Raw genomic sequence first — 17,063 nt, 5'->3', positions numbered from 1 at the left:
CAGAACGATCACCATAGTTCGTTCATACTTCACCCAAGTGTTGATTCTTCTCTCAGCAGATCGCTTGCACAAACACAACCAATCTCGAGAGGGTCAGCGGGGGGCAATATCCCCATTAAGGAACATTGCATACGAAACGTAAGCGATCTCAATACAACGACCTCGAGGACCGGTCTATGAAGCAGCTCTCTAAGAAACATTGCATACACGACTTCAATGCATCGACCTCCAAGAACGACCTCTGAATAGCTCCTTTTCGGTAGGTGGTACGAGCGAAGATATCTCGATGCGAGCACATGGCTAAAGGCGAGCATACCGGGGTAATGATCACCACCAAGGGTAATCATTACCAAAATCTTGATTGTATTTCCCACCACCGGAAATAGGGGTAACCTCGCCAACACCCAATCAAAGACACGACTTATAATATAACCAAAATCAACACTCATTCGCGATCTCCACCTTACACGTGTACCATAGACACACGTGCCTTCTAGATTGACATTTCCCTAAGCCTATAAATACCACCTGATTGCACTACGTAGGGCCTAATTCCTCTCTCCCAGAGAAAAGAAAAGGAAAACCAACAAGAGGATACGTAGGCAGTTCGCTCAGAAGCGAACTCGGTCCCAACAGAAAATCCAAAACACCCCTTTACAGTAACCAATCACAAAGTTGACTAGGAATCGAACCAGGTGGTTGAGTTAGATTTTTAAGAGCAAGTGAATCTAGAATTGGACAGCTTAGAACTGTATTACATAATTAACACAATTCTACAAGCATATAAAAGCATTAGTAATTAATCGTTCTTTTTTTGATACCACAAATTTTTTGCATCAATAAACAGACTGAACTAATTTAGTTTCGCTCGATTATTACAGAGAGGAATATTATTTTACAATCTGCTATGCATAAATTGGAGCACAAAAAAAAGAATGGCAATGCTCTCAAATTTCAGTTACAGCATTGTCCTTGATATCCTCTAGGCTTTGTTAATTGCAGCCTGAATTTCTTCCAGAGTTCGTCCTTTTGTTTCAGGTACCATAACAGCGATGAATACGACAGATATGGAATTAATCACAGCGTACATGAAAAAGGTACCTGAATTCCACAACATTGAGTAAGTCCAGTTGATATTGTATATACTGAGTTGCACACTTACACTAACACATAACAATAAGACTCATGCCCTATGTAAGTTTCTACTAGAATTTTTTGGAGTCTCCAATGCAGTAATCAGTTTTACTGCCATAATGATGCATATATGTTATGTTATTTTATGTCTTGGCTGAATATTCTAAGTGCTGATACTAACTTTTAGCTGAACAGAGGATATTGGTAAACTTACCGTAGGAGCTCCAGCTCATGAGATAGTTGAAAGTATATGAACAAAACCAAGCTCCAAACCAGTTAACTAATGTTGCTAAACTTCCAGCAACTCCCTTAACATTTATTGGAAATATCTGTAACAAGTAATATTTTAAGTGGAAGACGGGATTGATAGTTACATCTGTACATCTTATAGACTGGCATAGCATGTTCAACAAAATTAAAAATACCTCAGACATTATAACCCAAGGAACTGCTCCCATTCCTATTCCACCGCATCCTATGTACACCTGAGTGCAGATAACAGGTTTTAAGTATGAAAGTCAAATAACGATTAATGAAAAAAAAAATTAGTACAAACCATCTACCATTATGCCAGTCACGGCAATTCCAGGGACTGCTTCAAGTGCTAACTCATGAGTCTGTTTCACACAATTTCGATGCACTGGATCATGGATTCAAAAGGATAAAAAGTTGGAAAGTAATAAAATTTTACACCAGCACCTTCATATAGAATGAAAGCCCAGTTAGCAAACAGCCGATGACCGTCCCTGTTGCAGAAGTCTATAATGGCAAAAGATCAGGAAAATTCATCAAAGAGTGGTGTTGTGATATAGTAGATTCAGATCTACAACACCATTAGTACCACCTACCAGTAGAAGGACTCTTCTTCCAGCTTTATCCATTAACATTGCACCTACGGAAACTACTACAACCTGTAAAAACAGAATTGTGTGTAGAGGAAAAACTCTTGGAGAGGAAGAAAGGTATTGTTATTTCAAGGTGGTGTATATTATACCTCAAGACATGCATAGATTGTGGTCCCAATATCCGGTCGAAAGCCTATGAAAAAAATAAAATCGAAGTACCTATTATCAACATATATGATAAGAGAACTATCTGCAAAGGATTTTTTCAGACAACGAAGGTATCTTGAACCCCTATATAGGGCAAGAATAGATGCTTAGAATAGTGGAACAGGTCAAGAGCAAATCGGTTGTTCACAGGTTTGGAAAATCATATTGTTTAATCCCACAGAGATGTAAAAGATTTTCCTCTTGCCAGTGTAAAAACCTAAGTGGGAGGACTATAAGCTTTATCCGCTGATTCTGGATGGTTTAGGTAAGGTAGAGATCTGCCATAATTTCATAACTGATTCAAAAGAAAAGAAAAACTTAGTACAGGTGGGATTTTTTTACCTGCAGAAGCAAAAATCTCGGTCGTATAGAAACAGATTCCATTAATTCCTCCAAATTGTTGACAGATCATCAGTCCAACCCCAATCTGATTACCAAAGAGCAGTGTTCCAAATTTCAAATAACTTTGCAGTAAGAAATGCGAATTGAGTATGAAGAACTTGGCATGCTGCTTGTGAAGCCCTAGAGTTTTAGGATTAATAGAGATGTAGATGAAACCAAGTCAACTGGAAGTCTAGTGAAGTCACAAGTGTATGTAATCAAACAAGATGGATGCTTACAATAACTGAACGCATGTATCTCCTATGAAACAAATCCAGCATTTTGGCTTTTGGGAGGCGTGCAAGTGAATCTATGTAGTCCTGCCAATGAACAATATAATTAGGCTATTCTCAAACCCGTCCTGTACACCTTTTAAGCGACTCTAGATTGAGAAGAACTTGGATTTCAGCTGCTTCAACGTTAATATCCGCGTCCTTTCCACGGAGCTTCTGCAATGCTACTTCAAACTCCTCCGAGCTTCCGATCTTGGCCTGCAATTAAAGTTTGGCAATATCCATTTTTCATCCTTCATGTCTTAATTCTTGTATCATATAGAAGGAAAAAGCTTATCAAAACGTTTACTTAATTCTTACCAGCCATCTTGGAGACTCTGGAATGAAAGAAAGACCAGCAAGCAATATTATGCATGGAATTAATCCTACAGTCAGATCTCCATCAGTTAGTCTTGTTTCTGAAGGGATGGAAAATGAAAGACATTTTACAATCTCACCAGTCAGAGCCAGAGTTCGCCATTTTAGAACGTTCCCTATCATGAAGGAAACAGACAGTCCTGAAGTGATCATGAGCTGGATAACAGATAGAAGGCGAGTACATTTATTTGTTGTTTATATTTTCCCGTCATAAAGCATGATTATTCCTATATGTAACTTTAACCTGATTCAGTGCCGTCAGGCCACCTCGAAGATTCTTAGGGGATATTTCAGCGATGAATACAGGTACCTGTCTTATTCATTGAAATGTGACATAAATATTGTATTGAATGATTTAGCGAATATAATTATACTTTTTCCCGAGCATTTGAGTTTGCCTTGATATGCTGTAATTCATTATTACTCGTCGTATAGTAGTAGTATTTACTTGTGTGCTTATAACAAAATCAAACTATTAAAAGAGAAAGAAAGATTACCACATAAGAAAATACTCCCATTCCATATCCCGTCGCAAGTCTTCCAATGTCAAGTGCTAAAGCTCCCTTTGCAAGTGGAAAATTACAGGAGTTTGTCAGGCCAAATTTGAAAAGGTGGAAAGACTTACTCGGAAGTAGATGTAGATGTAGAGATACAATCTTTACACAGATTCTTTATTAATTGACAGTATATGGAAATGCATTACTTGAACAGAGCAAACCTTGGCAAAGTATATGGAAATCCATCCTGCAAGGCAAAAAGCAATTGATGTTCTCAATGCCTGGTTCCACCACACCCAACAAAACAGCGATTAGCCTCTCATAAACACAGAATGCCCATTTAGGCTAGTTTTGATGTACTTGAATTGTTGAATATGTTACAACTCATTTCTCTTACCCCTTTACGCCCAAAGAAATCAGCAATATGCCCGCTCGTGATTGCACCAATCATAGCACCAATAGTCAATATCGAGCCAAACACCGAATACTGCACGCAATATTACAGAAATGATTATCAAAAGGTTCGAAACAGTGGTGTCCCATAACCTGTGTATTCACCCATAAAAGCTTCTGGAGTAATCTGTCTCAGCTCGTCATTAGTATTGCCTTATCCCCACTATGTGGTTCAGCACCATGAATCCTATTTGATCTTGTGTTTGAACTTTGAAGTAAAGCTATATCCCTGTTAATGCATATATCCCTAGGCCACTTCTCATTATGTACTGTCAGATTAGATGCATTCTGTTTCATCCTTTGTAACCTTTCAGAGTCTTCAACTTCCACCAAACCTCATTGCATGCACTGTACACCACAAACTATCACTGTTGTCGTTCTTCTTAATAATTTGTATTACTAAATTCGTAAATTGTTTAATCCATTTTGAAGTTGAGTGGATTAGACGAAAAGGATTTGTTGCATGTACATTTACCTACATAGTTCATCTAAACACCTTCTCCATTCCAGGAGTGGTAGATAGCAATAGCATGCAGCAACGCCATCAAAACATTAAGTACTTTTATGAGAATCTCAGGGTAAATTTTCATGCTAGCAATTCTCTTTCCATATTCAAGAATGTCCACCTTCTATGTTAGCCTAGTAATACCTGATAGGATTTATAAGGACTCTCCTTATAACTTACACCTAGCCTGTTACTATCAATACCATATATGAAGCATAGAGACCAGAATAGATCTGGTTTCTGTAAAGAGTAACATAATGAAAACACTGACCTCTCCTAAAGAAAGATTGAGATCCTCCCTGATTGCAGCTTGAGTAGGCGAAGAATATCCGACCTGCAAAGACAATAATATGGTTAAGAAGAACAGCTTAGTATCACCAGATACCAACATATTGAGATCGATTACTCACACAGGACCCAAACTCAAAGGACCCCCAAATAATAACAAAAGTGCTCAAGTAAACCATCCATGCACTTTCTTTGCTTCCATTTTGTGTCCCATCTTCAGAGACAGGTCCATTTTCTTCATGAAATAGCACCTTTCTTTGTTGGATAAGTGGTTCCCTTACCTCTGCTTGCAAACTGTTATTACCATTTTCAACATCTTTGTTAAGAGCCATTTCTGTAAACGCACTTATCATTAAATGATCAAGTATTTTATCTTAAAGGAGTTCTGCATGAGAAGAGAGAAAAAACACTATTAATCGTTATGCGCTAAAAGTCATAAAACTATTTCATATTCAAAGTTGGATGTATAGTAACAGACTAACAGGAACTAAACTGTGCAGTGGTACTTCACCCAAACATGGGTGTGAGGTTTTAACTCAAAAGATCTCGATATTAGTATGTAAGTGGTAGTCGATCCAATATAACCAGAATCCAAGATGACTTCCTAACCGATGTGGGACTAAACCCAATCCAGAGTGTTACAATCCCACTACTTTAGGAGAGAGTCATCATCACTTTTTATACCACTATAAATTGTCAATTTCTCCATAAACTCGAACTTATTTGAAAAATCAATTCTATTAATATATTAGAGACTCATATATATCAACAATTTATTTTCCTCAAAGAACTGGGCATCAATCCCTTTGACTTGTTTCGAGCTCTTGTAGTCCCTGTGCATCTGTGCATAAAACTATGAGCTCTAGTGTATGTGCATGGAAAAGCAAGCCTAAAAATTAAATAAACACTTTAAAATAAAAAATTAACCTACCTACAAGGCTACATGTTTATTAAATCATTGTGCCTACATTCTAGAACTCGAGCCTAGAGCTTCCATATGCAAATATTTTTCTGATGGAAAAGTGGTAGATCATGAGCTTTTGCAGCATGGGCCCATAATCAGACCCATTACTCAAAAAGTCAAAATTCGACATCTTGAAACGAAATATCAATATATCATGCTATGGTAAAATCCTACCAAGGGTGGACAAGAATATAGGTCTAAAACTCATCTAATCTCGAGGTGTTTAAAATCTTAATACTTACAGCCCAAACACGTATAAAAATGGGAACCGCAAGTGCCGAAAATATAACGACTGATGTAGTAGCTAGAATGCTAGATGAAGAAGTATAGCTAAAACGAGAGAAAAGAGTAGTGAACTGAAAATAAGGGAGAGGAGAAGAGAAGTTTGGGTAAAAGGGTGTGGGTCAGTGGGTTTTAATGTGTTATAGACAGAGTCGCAAAGTCCTTTGGTTGACATAACAACAGTCCAACAGAATATGGCCGGGGAGCATCATATAGCATGAGTTTTCAGGAGTTCACTACCTTAGAAGAAGACAAAGCTATATATGGACCTTTCCAACTTTTGGTGTTGACTTCCATGTCTTTAGTACGTCCTTTTCATTGTCTCTTTCCTCTCATTATTACTCACGTGTGGACTGTCACACATTCTTAACGGAATTACCTCTACAGTAGCACATTTTGTCTCCTTTTTTTATATATAAATTTTTTATTTACGCTTCAAGGTTGTTGAGTTGTTCACGCAGCATTGGGTAAAAGAGGGAAAAATAATCATGTTTTATAGTTTTAGGTGAAAAAATGATCGATATCAAAGCAAATGATAGAGAAAGCTCATAGGTAAATTGGTGAAGAGAGTTTTGACACAATGTCATGAAGTATACATACAAGGAACTAAATTTCAAAAAATTTCGTGAAAATTTCACAAAATTTTTTGTTTTCGGTGGGCACCAAAACATTTCGGACTATATACTTTATGTTTGCAAGTTTTTGAAATTTTTTTGTAAAAATTTCGATTCTAAAATTTTGTGAAAATTTTGCAAAATTTTCCATTGTCGGTGGAACATTTTGGACTATACATTTTCTGTTTGCGAGTTTTCGAAGTTTTTTTTCAAAATTTCGATTTTTTTTTATTTCATTCATTATATACATTAATATGCAGTTTTTCATGAAATTTAGAGAAAATTTTGAAATGGTAGCAAGTGCAATAATATCAAAGACCATTAATACTGAGTAGTTGAGAATGCTCCCAGTGACCCACGTCAGCCCCCTTTTTTTTTCTAAGACTGACACATCTCTTTTTTTGCGATTTCAATTGTTCGTAGCCCAAAATACATAAAAACCCAAAATAGATAAGTAGATAAAAACATCTGATCTTAAATCTTATCTCCATTCTTAAACAAAAAGAAACCTGAAAAGTGAGAGCTAAGTAGTAACAAGGAAACCTCCATTATTTTCCGCTTGATTCCGAAGACCAAACAAATCAAAGATATTTTTATTCTCTCAAAAAAAAATTCATCTGTTCAAACCCTCTCTCTTATTCTTCTCTTATTCCAATTCACCTGTATTCGAAAATGAATCAAAATCTTTCCACTAAATACCTTTTTGACTATTGGCTCAATCTTCCTTGCCAAGTTAGTAACTGCGTTCCCAATGGCTTGAGAAACTCCATTGTTGTTGGGATTCGCAGTGATCACAAAAATAAAAAACAAAAGTAACCCATCAAAGTAACCCATCAATTATCTGGCTATGGGTTTTACGGGGGACTGACTTAAAAGTGAATGAACGAATTCTGATTTATTGATTGGTTCAAGAATATGTCCAACAACAACGACAGGAACAGGAAAGTTGATCATGGGTTAGGAGGAGGAGGAGGAGGAGGGAGTTTCAACAGAGTGACAGGAGATTCTTCTATTCCAGCATTGAATCTTCATCATTACCGGCACTCCATGTCGTTTCAATCCCCACCAGGACCACTAGGAGCTGGAACGAGCAGCAAAGCTCCCATGATGATGGCGTCTGGACTCAATCCAGATGTTGAGCTGGCCGTTGAGTGGTCTCCCGATGAGCAGGCCATTTTGGAGGATGACCTTTTCAAGTACTATTATTTCCTTTCTTATTAATTAATTACCCAATTTTGTATGCTCCTTCCCCCTTCCCTCCTTACAAATAATAATCCAAATCCATTCTTACTTCTTTTCAACACTACCTTTCCACAAGTGCAATATGATCTGAAAAATGCCAGAAAAAGAAGAAAGGTATGATTTATGAACTAATGAGGAGAAGATTTATAAATACTCAGAGATAAGATTGTAACCTCAATTTCTTGAGATGAGAAATGATTTGAACAATCTGTAGTTTGAAGACTACAATTGGTCAAAACAAGGTATGTGAAAACCCTAACTCAATTCTAACACTTTTCTATTTAAATTACTGATTTACATTTGAAAACACGATGCACAACTCTTTTTCTCTTTTTGCCAACTATATAAGCTCACACCTGTATAATAGTTTGATGTGCATTGACACAAGATGTTTGTGGAATACAATTCTGTGGCATACACATAGCCTTAAGCCCTTAACATGACTGATTCAATTGTATTGGTGCTTTCCAGACTTGGTGACCGATGTAATAAGGATACTCCATTTTCTGGATTCAGTGTTGACATGCCCACATGCTTTAGTAGTATATTTCTATCTGCTTTGTGACACTTTATATTTCTATAGGAGATAGAGATATACACATGTATCCGTCTCACATTTTAACAACAATAGGTCAACATAAAACCTGTTAGCTAATTGGGTACATTTTTTTTTTTGTTACATATATATTTTCTAAGACAATTCAGTGAAGAATTTGGTGTTTTTCATCTCCCTGAGGGTGTAGGATTTTTGTTGCGTGCTCCAGATACTGCACTTGCTCTTTAAATGTTTACTCTGAAAACAAGCTCATAGCTTGATGGAACTATATCTGATATATATGGTAAATATCCCATGTCGTTTGCGAATTTTTGGTGTGATAGTCCACCCAACTGCACAACGGAAGTTCATGCTGTAGTGGTCAAATATTTTTTTAATTAGATATTAGATAGTACTGAAGGACTGTAGTTTCCTTTTGATAAGAAAGGACCTTTCTGGAAATTGTGAAATAGAGTTATGATCAGTCACTTGGATGATTACTCTTTGTTTCAATATAATCTACCAGGGATTTATTGTCGTCCTCCGCTAAAGGGATTTTTCTGATCAGATTGATCTGAAGTAATACTGCCAACAAATCTGCGAAGAAGTAAGTCCAGTTTTATTTTATTATTAATACACTCATTAGACGATTCTTGATTGGATGATTCTTAAAAGAGAGGTTAGTATGTAAACTGATATGTGAAAGCCTTTTCCCTTTATAGTTGTATGCAGATATTTCATTCAATTTTTTCTTAGAATTTCTCAAGACCAAAAGGCAGTGTTAGGATATTATAATGGTGATTGTTGTGGTGTGATAGTGTTGGTGTTGCGAGTCTGTTAAATTCAACCTTGGTTACGCCCAAGTTCGAAGTCGCATCATATTACAATGCTTTGAGGTACTCTCAAATGTTCTTATCTTTCTGTTGGTTAAAAAATTAATACTTTAATCGGTTGTTGCTGATTGTTTTCCGAGTTAGGTGGCACCGTTTTATACCCATTTTTACTTCCACAGACATACTTTGCAATGGACGAATTGGTTTTGGCATCCCTGGTCATAGAACACTTAGGAATTTTTGTAGAGATAGATTCCTGGTGATTAAAAGTGTTTGAATTAAGTGAAAAATCAAAAGGGACTTTTTCGATATCTTAATACTTTCCCCACGAGATGAAATTCCCAAATTGTTTTTTTTTTATTTTTTTATTTGCTAACTACTCACTAACTTTGTGGATAATGATAGCTTGGTAAAGTTGATGAATTAATTAATTTCAATTGTCAACATCGCTATTGTAGTATTGGTAGTTTACACCTTAAGTTAGTCGTACCTCTCTACCTGTGGAGTAAAAGATGTTTCTTGCCCTTAGTGTTTGTACACCGGTATTTTCATTGCACAGTGTAATCAACTAATCATGTTCAGTTGAAGCCACTTAAAGAACTTAAATATTAAAACTTACTTAAGTCATAGCCACTTTGTTTTTGTCTTGGAAGATAATTGACAAACATGCATATTGTCCATGACTCAATTGCTTTGTTATGGGTGCATAAGGTTATTTAAGTTTCTGTAAGACTTACCAGTATGTCAGAAGATTTTACATTTGGTACACTGTAATAGATGGAATGAAGCTGCTTTTATGTAGCACAAATAAAGTAATGAGGTAGAGATAAATGTCGAGAGGATAGAGGTACAATGCTCAATAGTGTTTTTAAAAAAGCAAAAGAAATACTGTTGAAATCCCAGTTACTGGGGTAGGTAATTTCCTTAGCCTTTTTTTTTTCCTTAGTCCCCTGGCCTTAAATAAATTAGTATTGTGTGTTTATTTGTTCATAGGATACTAAAAGTGTAATTCCGCAGCACATTCTTCCATATTTATTTCAATGAAAGTGCTTTGAATCAAATTTCACTATCCCAAGTAGTGGATACATGGGGCATTTTCTTTTCATTATTTCTTATCAATATTCTTCTTAACCTCTAACAGTTTCTAGGCATGAATGGGAGAGGTCACACACAGACAAAGTTCAATAGTTATGTGTAAAAAATCGGTGCTTAAATAAATAATGGAGCTATAGAAGCCATCATGAGCGATACATGATTTAATTGGGGAGTCCATTCTGATGTTCCAGCACCACATATGGGAACAAATCCACAGGTTAGTTTTATGTCTATCCACCTTTGTGTTGCATCTAAGTTTGATTTGTCCATCAACCGTGCAACTTTCTTTATGTGCTAATATATGCAATATACTTTGTCCTTCTGCATGTGAATCTTTAGGATTAATAGTTGGTCTTCTCATTTCTGTGTGGCCCTGACTTTTATGATCTACCTGTCTGGTCCAACTTATCCTTTATTTGTCTACAATAATTACTGACGTTTGTGTGCTCACTTTTGCATGTTTACTGACTTTAAGAACTGGAGTATGGCCAAATGATATACTTGATTCCTCAGAAGATTAGAAGCCATGTCATTCCCCCTGTTTTCTCAAAAGTGGACACGTATTCCCCCTTTTTTCTCAAAAGTGCAAGTTCAGCAACTAATGCTGCCTCCTGCCATGTCTCCATGCCGATAATTGCGTTAACTTTAGTCTTTTTTTGATAAGGTCTTCAGCTGTAACCAAAACTGAGTAATCAGATTATGATATTATGATATGACACATATCACTCCAGCACAAATACTTATCAAATTCTCTTTCCTTTTTGTAAGGTTAGCCAAGGAATGAAAGAGGTGCAAATTTGGCAAAACAAAAGGAAACACACCCTTTTCAATTGTTAGGTTGTAACCCTATTACACTTTCAGAGAAACAAAAAACATAAACTCTCAACAATAGGAACATAAAACCAAAACTCTCCCCATATGCTAGGATTGACACCTTGGGAAAAACAAAAAAAGAAACTCTTAATTGAGAGGATAGTGTTAGCATTGTTCTTGCTGAATTAATTGGTATCAACATGGTCTTATTATTATTGTTGTTATTTAAAATGAGTTGAATGCATTCTATTGACCACCGCGTGATTCAAATCAGTCGAACATGGACAACTCTTCACATACAAATGATCGTGTCAACACTCGGGTATGACAATAACAGCGGTAGCGACAAAGAATTCACCCCCAGCACATGACTGATCGAAGAACAACTCTCTTTGCGCAGAGAACAATCCCATTGAGATTTAAGGTATGGCCCATATCTTCTTCTTCTTAATCCTTAACAATATCTCTCTTTATGCTTTTATCAAAATACTTATATGGAAAAAAAGCATGCGTCAGTTCAATCTTCTTCTATTGCCCGTGCTCCAGTAATTCGAAATGTTTATGGTTAAAGGTAAGTGTATCGTGTGGGTCTTTCGTATCTATGTTCCAATTCTTGATTTCGGTTCTGATTGGGGTCACATGATGTCACTCAATGGTTTACATATTATGCAGAAGACTTCTACCGTATCTTAGTCATTATTTGGGAGGTTTCAATATCTTTTATTGTTGCTATAAAGTTGTTGTTATTGCAGCTATAAGAGAACAATTTTTGTTGTTAAGATGATTTTGCAAGATGATCACCGACTGTATTTCTTTATTCCGTTGCTTTATATTCCATTCATAAACGACTTGGTAATACCTCTCTCACTGATTCTTTTCTATGTCGTTAAACCACTATATTATTACATATGAGATATTTTGAAAGGATTTTTTTCCCATTTATTCATGGGATGTTTTTTTGTTGAGGTGTAATTGAAAAGAGTAAGGTTAAGACCGACTTGATTGTTTGAGTATGAATGTGATTCCACAAAGACCTAAGAGTGTGTGTGCATAGCTTCTCAAAACAAATACAAGTAGAGAGAAGTTGACACTTGAAAACACACCATTGGGTGGTGGCTGGTGAGTGAAATTGAACTCATGTGGATAGTGCATTTTCCTATAGTCTATACCATAAGTAGTTTCACTTCCATTTTCTTAAACAAACTTCACTCCAAGTTTGTGAGGCTTTACATATGAGCAAAGAAGGGTATCCAAGGTATGCAAAAATAAGTCGTAGATGACATCTTCAGGAACTAAAATGAATTTTGATTTCCATGCCACTTGAACCTCTTTTGTCTATTTTCTCAATAATGTTGATTTTTTTTTCTGAGCTTTACAAAGTTTAATTGAGGAGAGAAATTGAGTTTTTTTTTCTTCTTTTTAGGATATACTCCATAAGTGGGATAGTTGTGCATCATATTGATACAAACCGTGAGAACTATGGCATTGGTTTACAAAAGTTGATCATCACATTGATTTCAAAGGTGTATATATATAATTTTTTGGAGGTAAAAATTCTTATGTCTAAGCATATAGTGTTGTAATTGTGAAAAATATGGTCGATAACACACTCTCCATGATATGATGAGTGGAGAAACAAAATAATGTGGTGAATGTTCTTATTAAAAGAATATTTTTTTCACAAAAGAATGATATTTTAAATTATTTTTTCACAATATTGTTGCTATCAATGAGACTCTCTTAAGACTTGAGAGTTATCGGCGGTCAATTTTTTTATATGACCATGTGGATCCTGTTAACAATGTTAAAAGAGGTTCTTATGTGCTTTAATGTGAAAAACAGGTTATGTGCTTCCCTTGGTGGCCTAAGCTTAGCATCCATGTCTAAATCATTAAGGTGAAAAACAGGTTAATGTTCTTCCCTTTCTTTGCTCTTAAAGTTTAGTTTGCGGTTTTCTAGCTTTCCTTTCTTTGCTATTAAGCTTATCATCAACTTCTCCACTTACGAAAAAAGATCTATTAGCTAAAAGGGATCTATTTGCCTTCTCTAAATATGTTTAGGAGCAATCTCATTAGGGACATGGAAGTTAGGGGTTTTGAAAATGGTTGACTTTGATTCTAGGTTTTACGCTTTATGGGTATTAAGCCTAATCGTCAATTGGTTTATGACTTGAAGGTTGCAGGTTAAGTATGCCTTGAATTTGCCGATGAAACTCACTAAAAATGTTTTAATTGATATCAAGTATAATCGTAAGACATAGTATCAAGTAAATATCATAGTAAACAATGCGGGAGTTGAACTTCGACTGTGATATATTTGTATCGACTTAAGTAGTTCAGCAAGCCAATAATTTGCCATCATTGATTTGGAAGTGTTTCATTTTTCCTTAGATGTCGAAATTAATCAAAACTCTCCATTCTTCTCATCTATCTCCACTAACCTACATTACTAGACCATAGGACCTACCTGCAAAATAGGAAGGTCTCAAACCACGGCCAGTGGACAATCAGTTTAAGTAGGGATTCTATATTAATCCTAACCTCTATCATAGCGGCATAGCATAGTGGGCGGCTCCTGGGTGCTCTTCTTTGACAACTAAATTATACGGAGGCATACGGAGCTATATAGGTATATCTGGCATCTGTATTTTTTCCAAATGCAGAGAAGAATTTAATTTTAGATAGAAATCTCTGAATAAGAAAGAAGTTAATCATATTTTTACAATCATATTTTTTACAATCTCTGTATAATTCTTACAATCATATTTTTTTCATTTACTTCGATGGGTGTTGACCTTGATAAAAAAAATTGGAAGTGATAGGGATGGTGTTTTTTCATATCGTGCATGGGGCTCTATTTATCACAGAATAGGGAGCCTCTTACCAACACTTGGTAACAAGCCTAGATTTTTGCAGCTGTATATCTTTGACACTGATCATGAGATTGAAAATCATCATGCTGAAAATGAAAATTGCACTAAAAGCCAGGACTTTCTAATAATATAGTTCCATAATCACAGTTTGGCACTAAAAGCCGGGACTTTATAATAATATAGTTCCATAATCACAGTTTGTTCAAGTCAACCCAAGTTTTAGCGAACTCAGTAGAGACCCTCTGTTCGCTGAACTTTGCAAATCCACTTCGAGGGGTTGAGCATGGACCTGAACATAAACAAGTAGATCCTCAGGAGTTGTTCAAGTACAAGCAAATGGTATGCTTCTTATATCTTTACACTAATAATATCAAAAGGTATCAAAAGGGATGTTCGTATCAAAGGTACCTATTCTTGATGGTTGTATGAATCCGTCCCTTTCTTACATTCTGAACAGGCTGAGAAGCAAAGGCAGGAAGAGAGGGAAATAATGAAATTACAGAACAGTTTCCAATAATTGCAGTTGAGGTTTGCTGCCCTTGAACAACTCTTCAGAAGTCTTCAAGAGAAGGTAAAGATAACGACTTGAGAATATTGATGATATTATTTTTTATTTGTGATCTAACTCAAAGTGTGAACTTCTGTTTTTGCACTTTTGATAGACGAGATCTCGAGAGTCAATTGGCAGAGGAGAGGAAAGCCAGACTCCAACAGGAAAATAGGGTTGTTGTTGCTCCAGCTAAACCATCTTTTTCATTGGAATTTTCATACCAAAATCAGAAAGTCTGGACATAGAAAAAGTCGCCACTTGGACGCTCCAAGTTGAGGCCTCCATTGAGAGGCATCACTAGCCTTCCTTCAATGCCCAAGATCCCCTGTAAAACAGGCTCTGCCCATCATACCTCCTCATCATCAATAGCTGAAAAAGATAATATTTCTGGGACAGTGAGAACAAGCAACACCAAAATTCTGATGCAACCAAGGCAAGTCTCAATTGCAGTGCGGCCTCCTTAAGCTTTAACTAAGTTTCATCAGCACAGAAAGCAGGTCTCAATTGCTACCCTTCACGCAGACTCACACATGTTATCCACAGTGAAACCAGTTGATTATTCAAATGTCCAAACCTTGATTCCACAGCACAAAAAGCATGTTTCTCTTGCTACTGACGCCATGAAACACCTTAAAATTTCAGACTGATACTGGTAGTGTAAGGGGTCAACTATGATTTGTGAGGGAGTCAAGAAGGATATCAAAGCTATTCTCACCAATGCCGGAGTTGAACTCGACACCAGAGGGAGAGGTTATTACTTCTGTGACCGGCAGAAGCAAGTACTTAGGCAGTCCATCATAGCAACATGGCTCATGGTCAAAAGAATGATAGGAGTCATTGTTGCCTTTCAGAAGCCCAGAACCTCAGATTACTAAAAGTGGTTTGAATTTTAAAACTGGTTTTCACATTCGCAGGTAATTTATTGTCTTAAACATGTAAAGCTCCTTTGCTACATTCAGTATGTACGTGAACATAATGTTAAACAACTTTATCAATAATATTAATGCATAGTTTCTTGATGGCTGTTGAATTTTGATGCTTCACAGGTCCAATGTCTGGGAGCTAATTAATCTCCATTAAGGCATGTGTCTTTTGATAATCTAGGAGAAACTGAAAGAATTGAATCTTCTCAGTTCAGGTTTTAGAAATAGAGGAACAGGACCGTAACTATAGTATGCATACAAACCACCAGAACTGTGAAATTGGTTTACTCATTGTTCACAAGAATGATTTCAAAGGCATATATAGATTTTTGGAGATGAAAATTCCTATGACTAAGCTTATAATGCTGTGATTGGTTATAATTCTTATGTGCTTTAATATGAGTTGGTAGTTGCTATGAGCATAGGGGGTGTTTTAACCTACTACACGACTTACCAATTGTCAAGCTATCTTCGGTTTAAAAGTGTGTTTTGCAGTGCCCAACTTTTATCTTTCATCCTTGGGTTAATAAGCCCCTGCAAGAGCTAAAAAAATCTAGAATGCATGAATTCGTGCTAAGTTACTTCTAAACAGTTAAATTAGGTATATAACTAACTAATATTGATTCGGAAATGGACATCAAACAAAGGAAGCACCAAATAAAGGAGGTGTCAGAGGAAACACGGGCATAGACGTTTCAGTTCAAACGTAGTGCTTCATCAGCTACTCAACTCAAGTCTTTTTTCTTTTTCTTTTTTTTTTTTCTGTGTGTGTGTGTCTGTGTCCAAAACACAGCCTTCAACTTTGCTCAATCCCTGGGCTTCCGTTTTACGTTCATTGTGTTGTGCGAGACATACTTTTTATCATAGCATCACTTTGAGACAAAGAGGGTTTATATGTCGAATTCACAACTTAAGAGTATTTGGCAATCAAAGTAAGTGCAGTTATCTTTAGTGTCTGTGTTAAGTTTAAATATTCTTTTTTTTTGAATTTCAGACAACAAACAAGGTTTTATAATTATTCCAACTATTAAATTAGAACACGTTCTAAGATAATAGCGTTAAATTTACTGTTTGCCAATTTTCTCTTCAATTCAAATTCACATTGGGAAGGTACTCGGTTTATGCTTTATATAAGATTTTGAAGGTGTCAGCCCGAATAGTTTTGATGGCCATGGAAATACGAGGTTGAGTGGTGTTGATGCGGGCGAGGAGACTCCTGCTTTCTGGGCCTGAGTTGAGTTGTCTCCCCTCGGGGAGAAAGCTAAGGTAGGACTCTCATCTAGATTTGAAATTGACATCGATTTGTCTTTCACTACTGCTGATGTATCAGCCAAAAAAGATATATGTACGCTTTACACTTACTAGATCAAGGTTTGGCTT

General features: G+C 36.3%; 2 protein-coding genes across 19 annotated transcripts; one reads left to right on the top strand and one right to left on the bottom strand.

Annotated features, from left to right (window-relative positions):
• Positions 1-771: 771 nt before the first annotated feature.
• Positions 772-6,433, bottom strand: LOC147499269 (sugar transporter ERD6-like 7). 7 transcript variants are annotated; one of them, XR_015195775.1, is made up of 19 exons: positions 6,167-6,315; positions 5,083-5,345; positions 4,944-5,006; positions 4,112-4,201; positions 3,921-3,995; positions 3,715-3,780; positions 3,462-3,527; positions 3,298-3,373; positions 3,161-3,225; positions 2,966-3,058; positions 2,807-2,887; positions 2,529-2,613; positions 2,129-2,172; positions 1,983-2,045; positions 1,834-1,893; positions 1,691-1,751; positions 1,560-1,619; positions 1,349-1,463; positions 772-1,101 (listed from the first exon to the last, which is right to left on the bottom strand). XR_015195775.1 is itself a non-coding variant. In XM_086561109.1 (19 exons), the coding sequence occupies exons 2-19, from the start codon at positions 5,311-5,313 to the stop codon at positions 983-985; spliced, it is 1,491 nt and encodes a 496-aa protein (XP_086417235.1). In that variant the 5' UTR covers positions 5,314-5,345; positions 6,167-6,433; the 3' UTR covers positions 772-982. The 7 variants fall into 7 exon arrangements, 6 of the variants coding, with proteins under 6 accessions (XP_086417235.1, XP_086417231.1, XP_086417237.1 ...); XM_086561109.1 differs by having other exon boundaries at positions 1,698-1,751; positions 3,936-3,995; positions 6,167-6,433; XM_086561105.1 differs by having other exon boundaries at positions 1,698-1,751.
• Positions 6,434-7,329: 896 nt separating this feature from the next.
• On the top strand, positions 7,330-15,779 carry LOC147499268 (uncharacterized). 12 transcript variants are annotated; one of them, XR_015195772.1, is made up of 9 exons: positions 7,330-8,304; positions 9,124-9,204; positions 9,416-9,493; positions 10,572-10,742; positions 11,613-11,762; positions 13,181-13,245; positions 14,408-14,549; positions 14,668-14,781; positions 14,873-15,779. XR_015195772.1 is itself a non-coding variant. In XM_086561103.1 (9 exons), exons 1-2 carry the CDS (start codon positions 7,736-7,738, stop codon positions 9,173-9,175), a joined length of 333 nt encoding a protein of 110 aa, XP_086417229.1. In that variant the 5' UTR covers positions 7,330-7,735; the 3' UTR covers positions 9,176-9,204; positions 9,416-9,493; positions 10,572-10,742; positions 11,613-11,762; positions 13,181-13,245; positions 14,408-14,549; positions 14,668-14,781; positions 14,873-15,779. The 12 variants fall into 12 exon arrangements, 7 of the variants coding, with proteins under 7 accessions (XP_086417229.1, XP_086417226.1, XP_086417228.1 ...); XR_015195771.1 differs by having other exon boundaries at positions 9,320-9,493; XM_086561103.1 differs by having other exon boundaries at positions 7,330-8,016.
• The last annotated feature ends 1,284 nt before the right edge of the window (positions 15,780-17,063 follow it).

The sequence above is a fragment of the Coptis chinensis genome, chromosome 5 (genome assembly GCF_015680905.1).
Source record: "Coptis chinensis isolate HL-2020 chromosome 5, ASM1568090v1, whole genome shotgun sequence".
Classification (NCBI taxonomy): Eukaryota; Viridiplantae; Streptophyta; class Magnoliopsida; order Ranunculales; family Ranunculaceae; genus Coptis; species Coptis chinensis.
The sequence above is the reverse complement of the archived record's forward strand: the minus strand, read 5'-3'. Positions and strand labels throughout refer to the sequence as shown.

Bases quoted from the DNA above. Each gene is read 5' to 3' on its own strand.
- LOC147499268 (XM_086561104.1), top strand. From the start codon at position 7,736: ATGTCCAACAACAACGACAGGAACAGGAAAGTTGATCATGGGTTAGGA. The intron at 8,017-9,123 runs GTACTATTATTT...ATAATCTACCAG, and splicing joins TTGGAGGATGACCTTTTCAA to GGATTTATTGTCGTCCTCCG.
- LOC147499269 (XM_086561105.1), bottom strand. From the start codon at position 5,313: ATGATAAGTGCGTTTACAGAAATGGCTCTTAACAAAGATGTTGAAAAT. The intron at 3,781-3,920 runs GTAATGCATTTC...CCACTTGCAAAG, and splicing joins CCAAGGTTTGCTCTGTTCAA to GGAGCTTTAGCACTTGACAT. The intron at 3,059-3,160 runs GTAAGAATTAAG...CTTTAATTGCAG, and splicing joins CAGAGTCTCCAAGATGGCTG to GCCAAGATCGGAAGCTCGGA.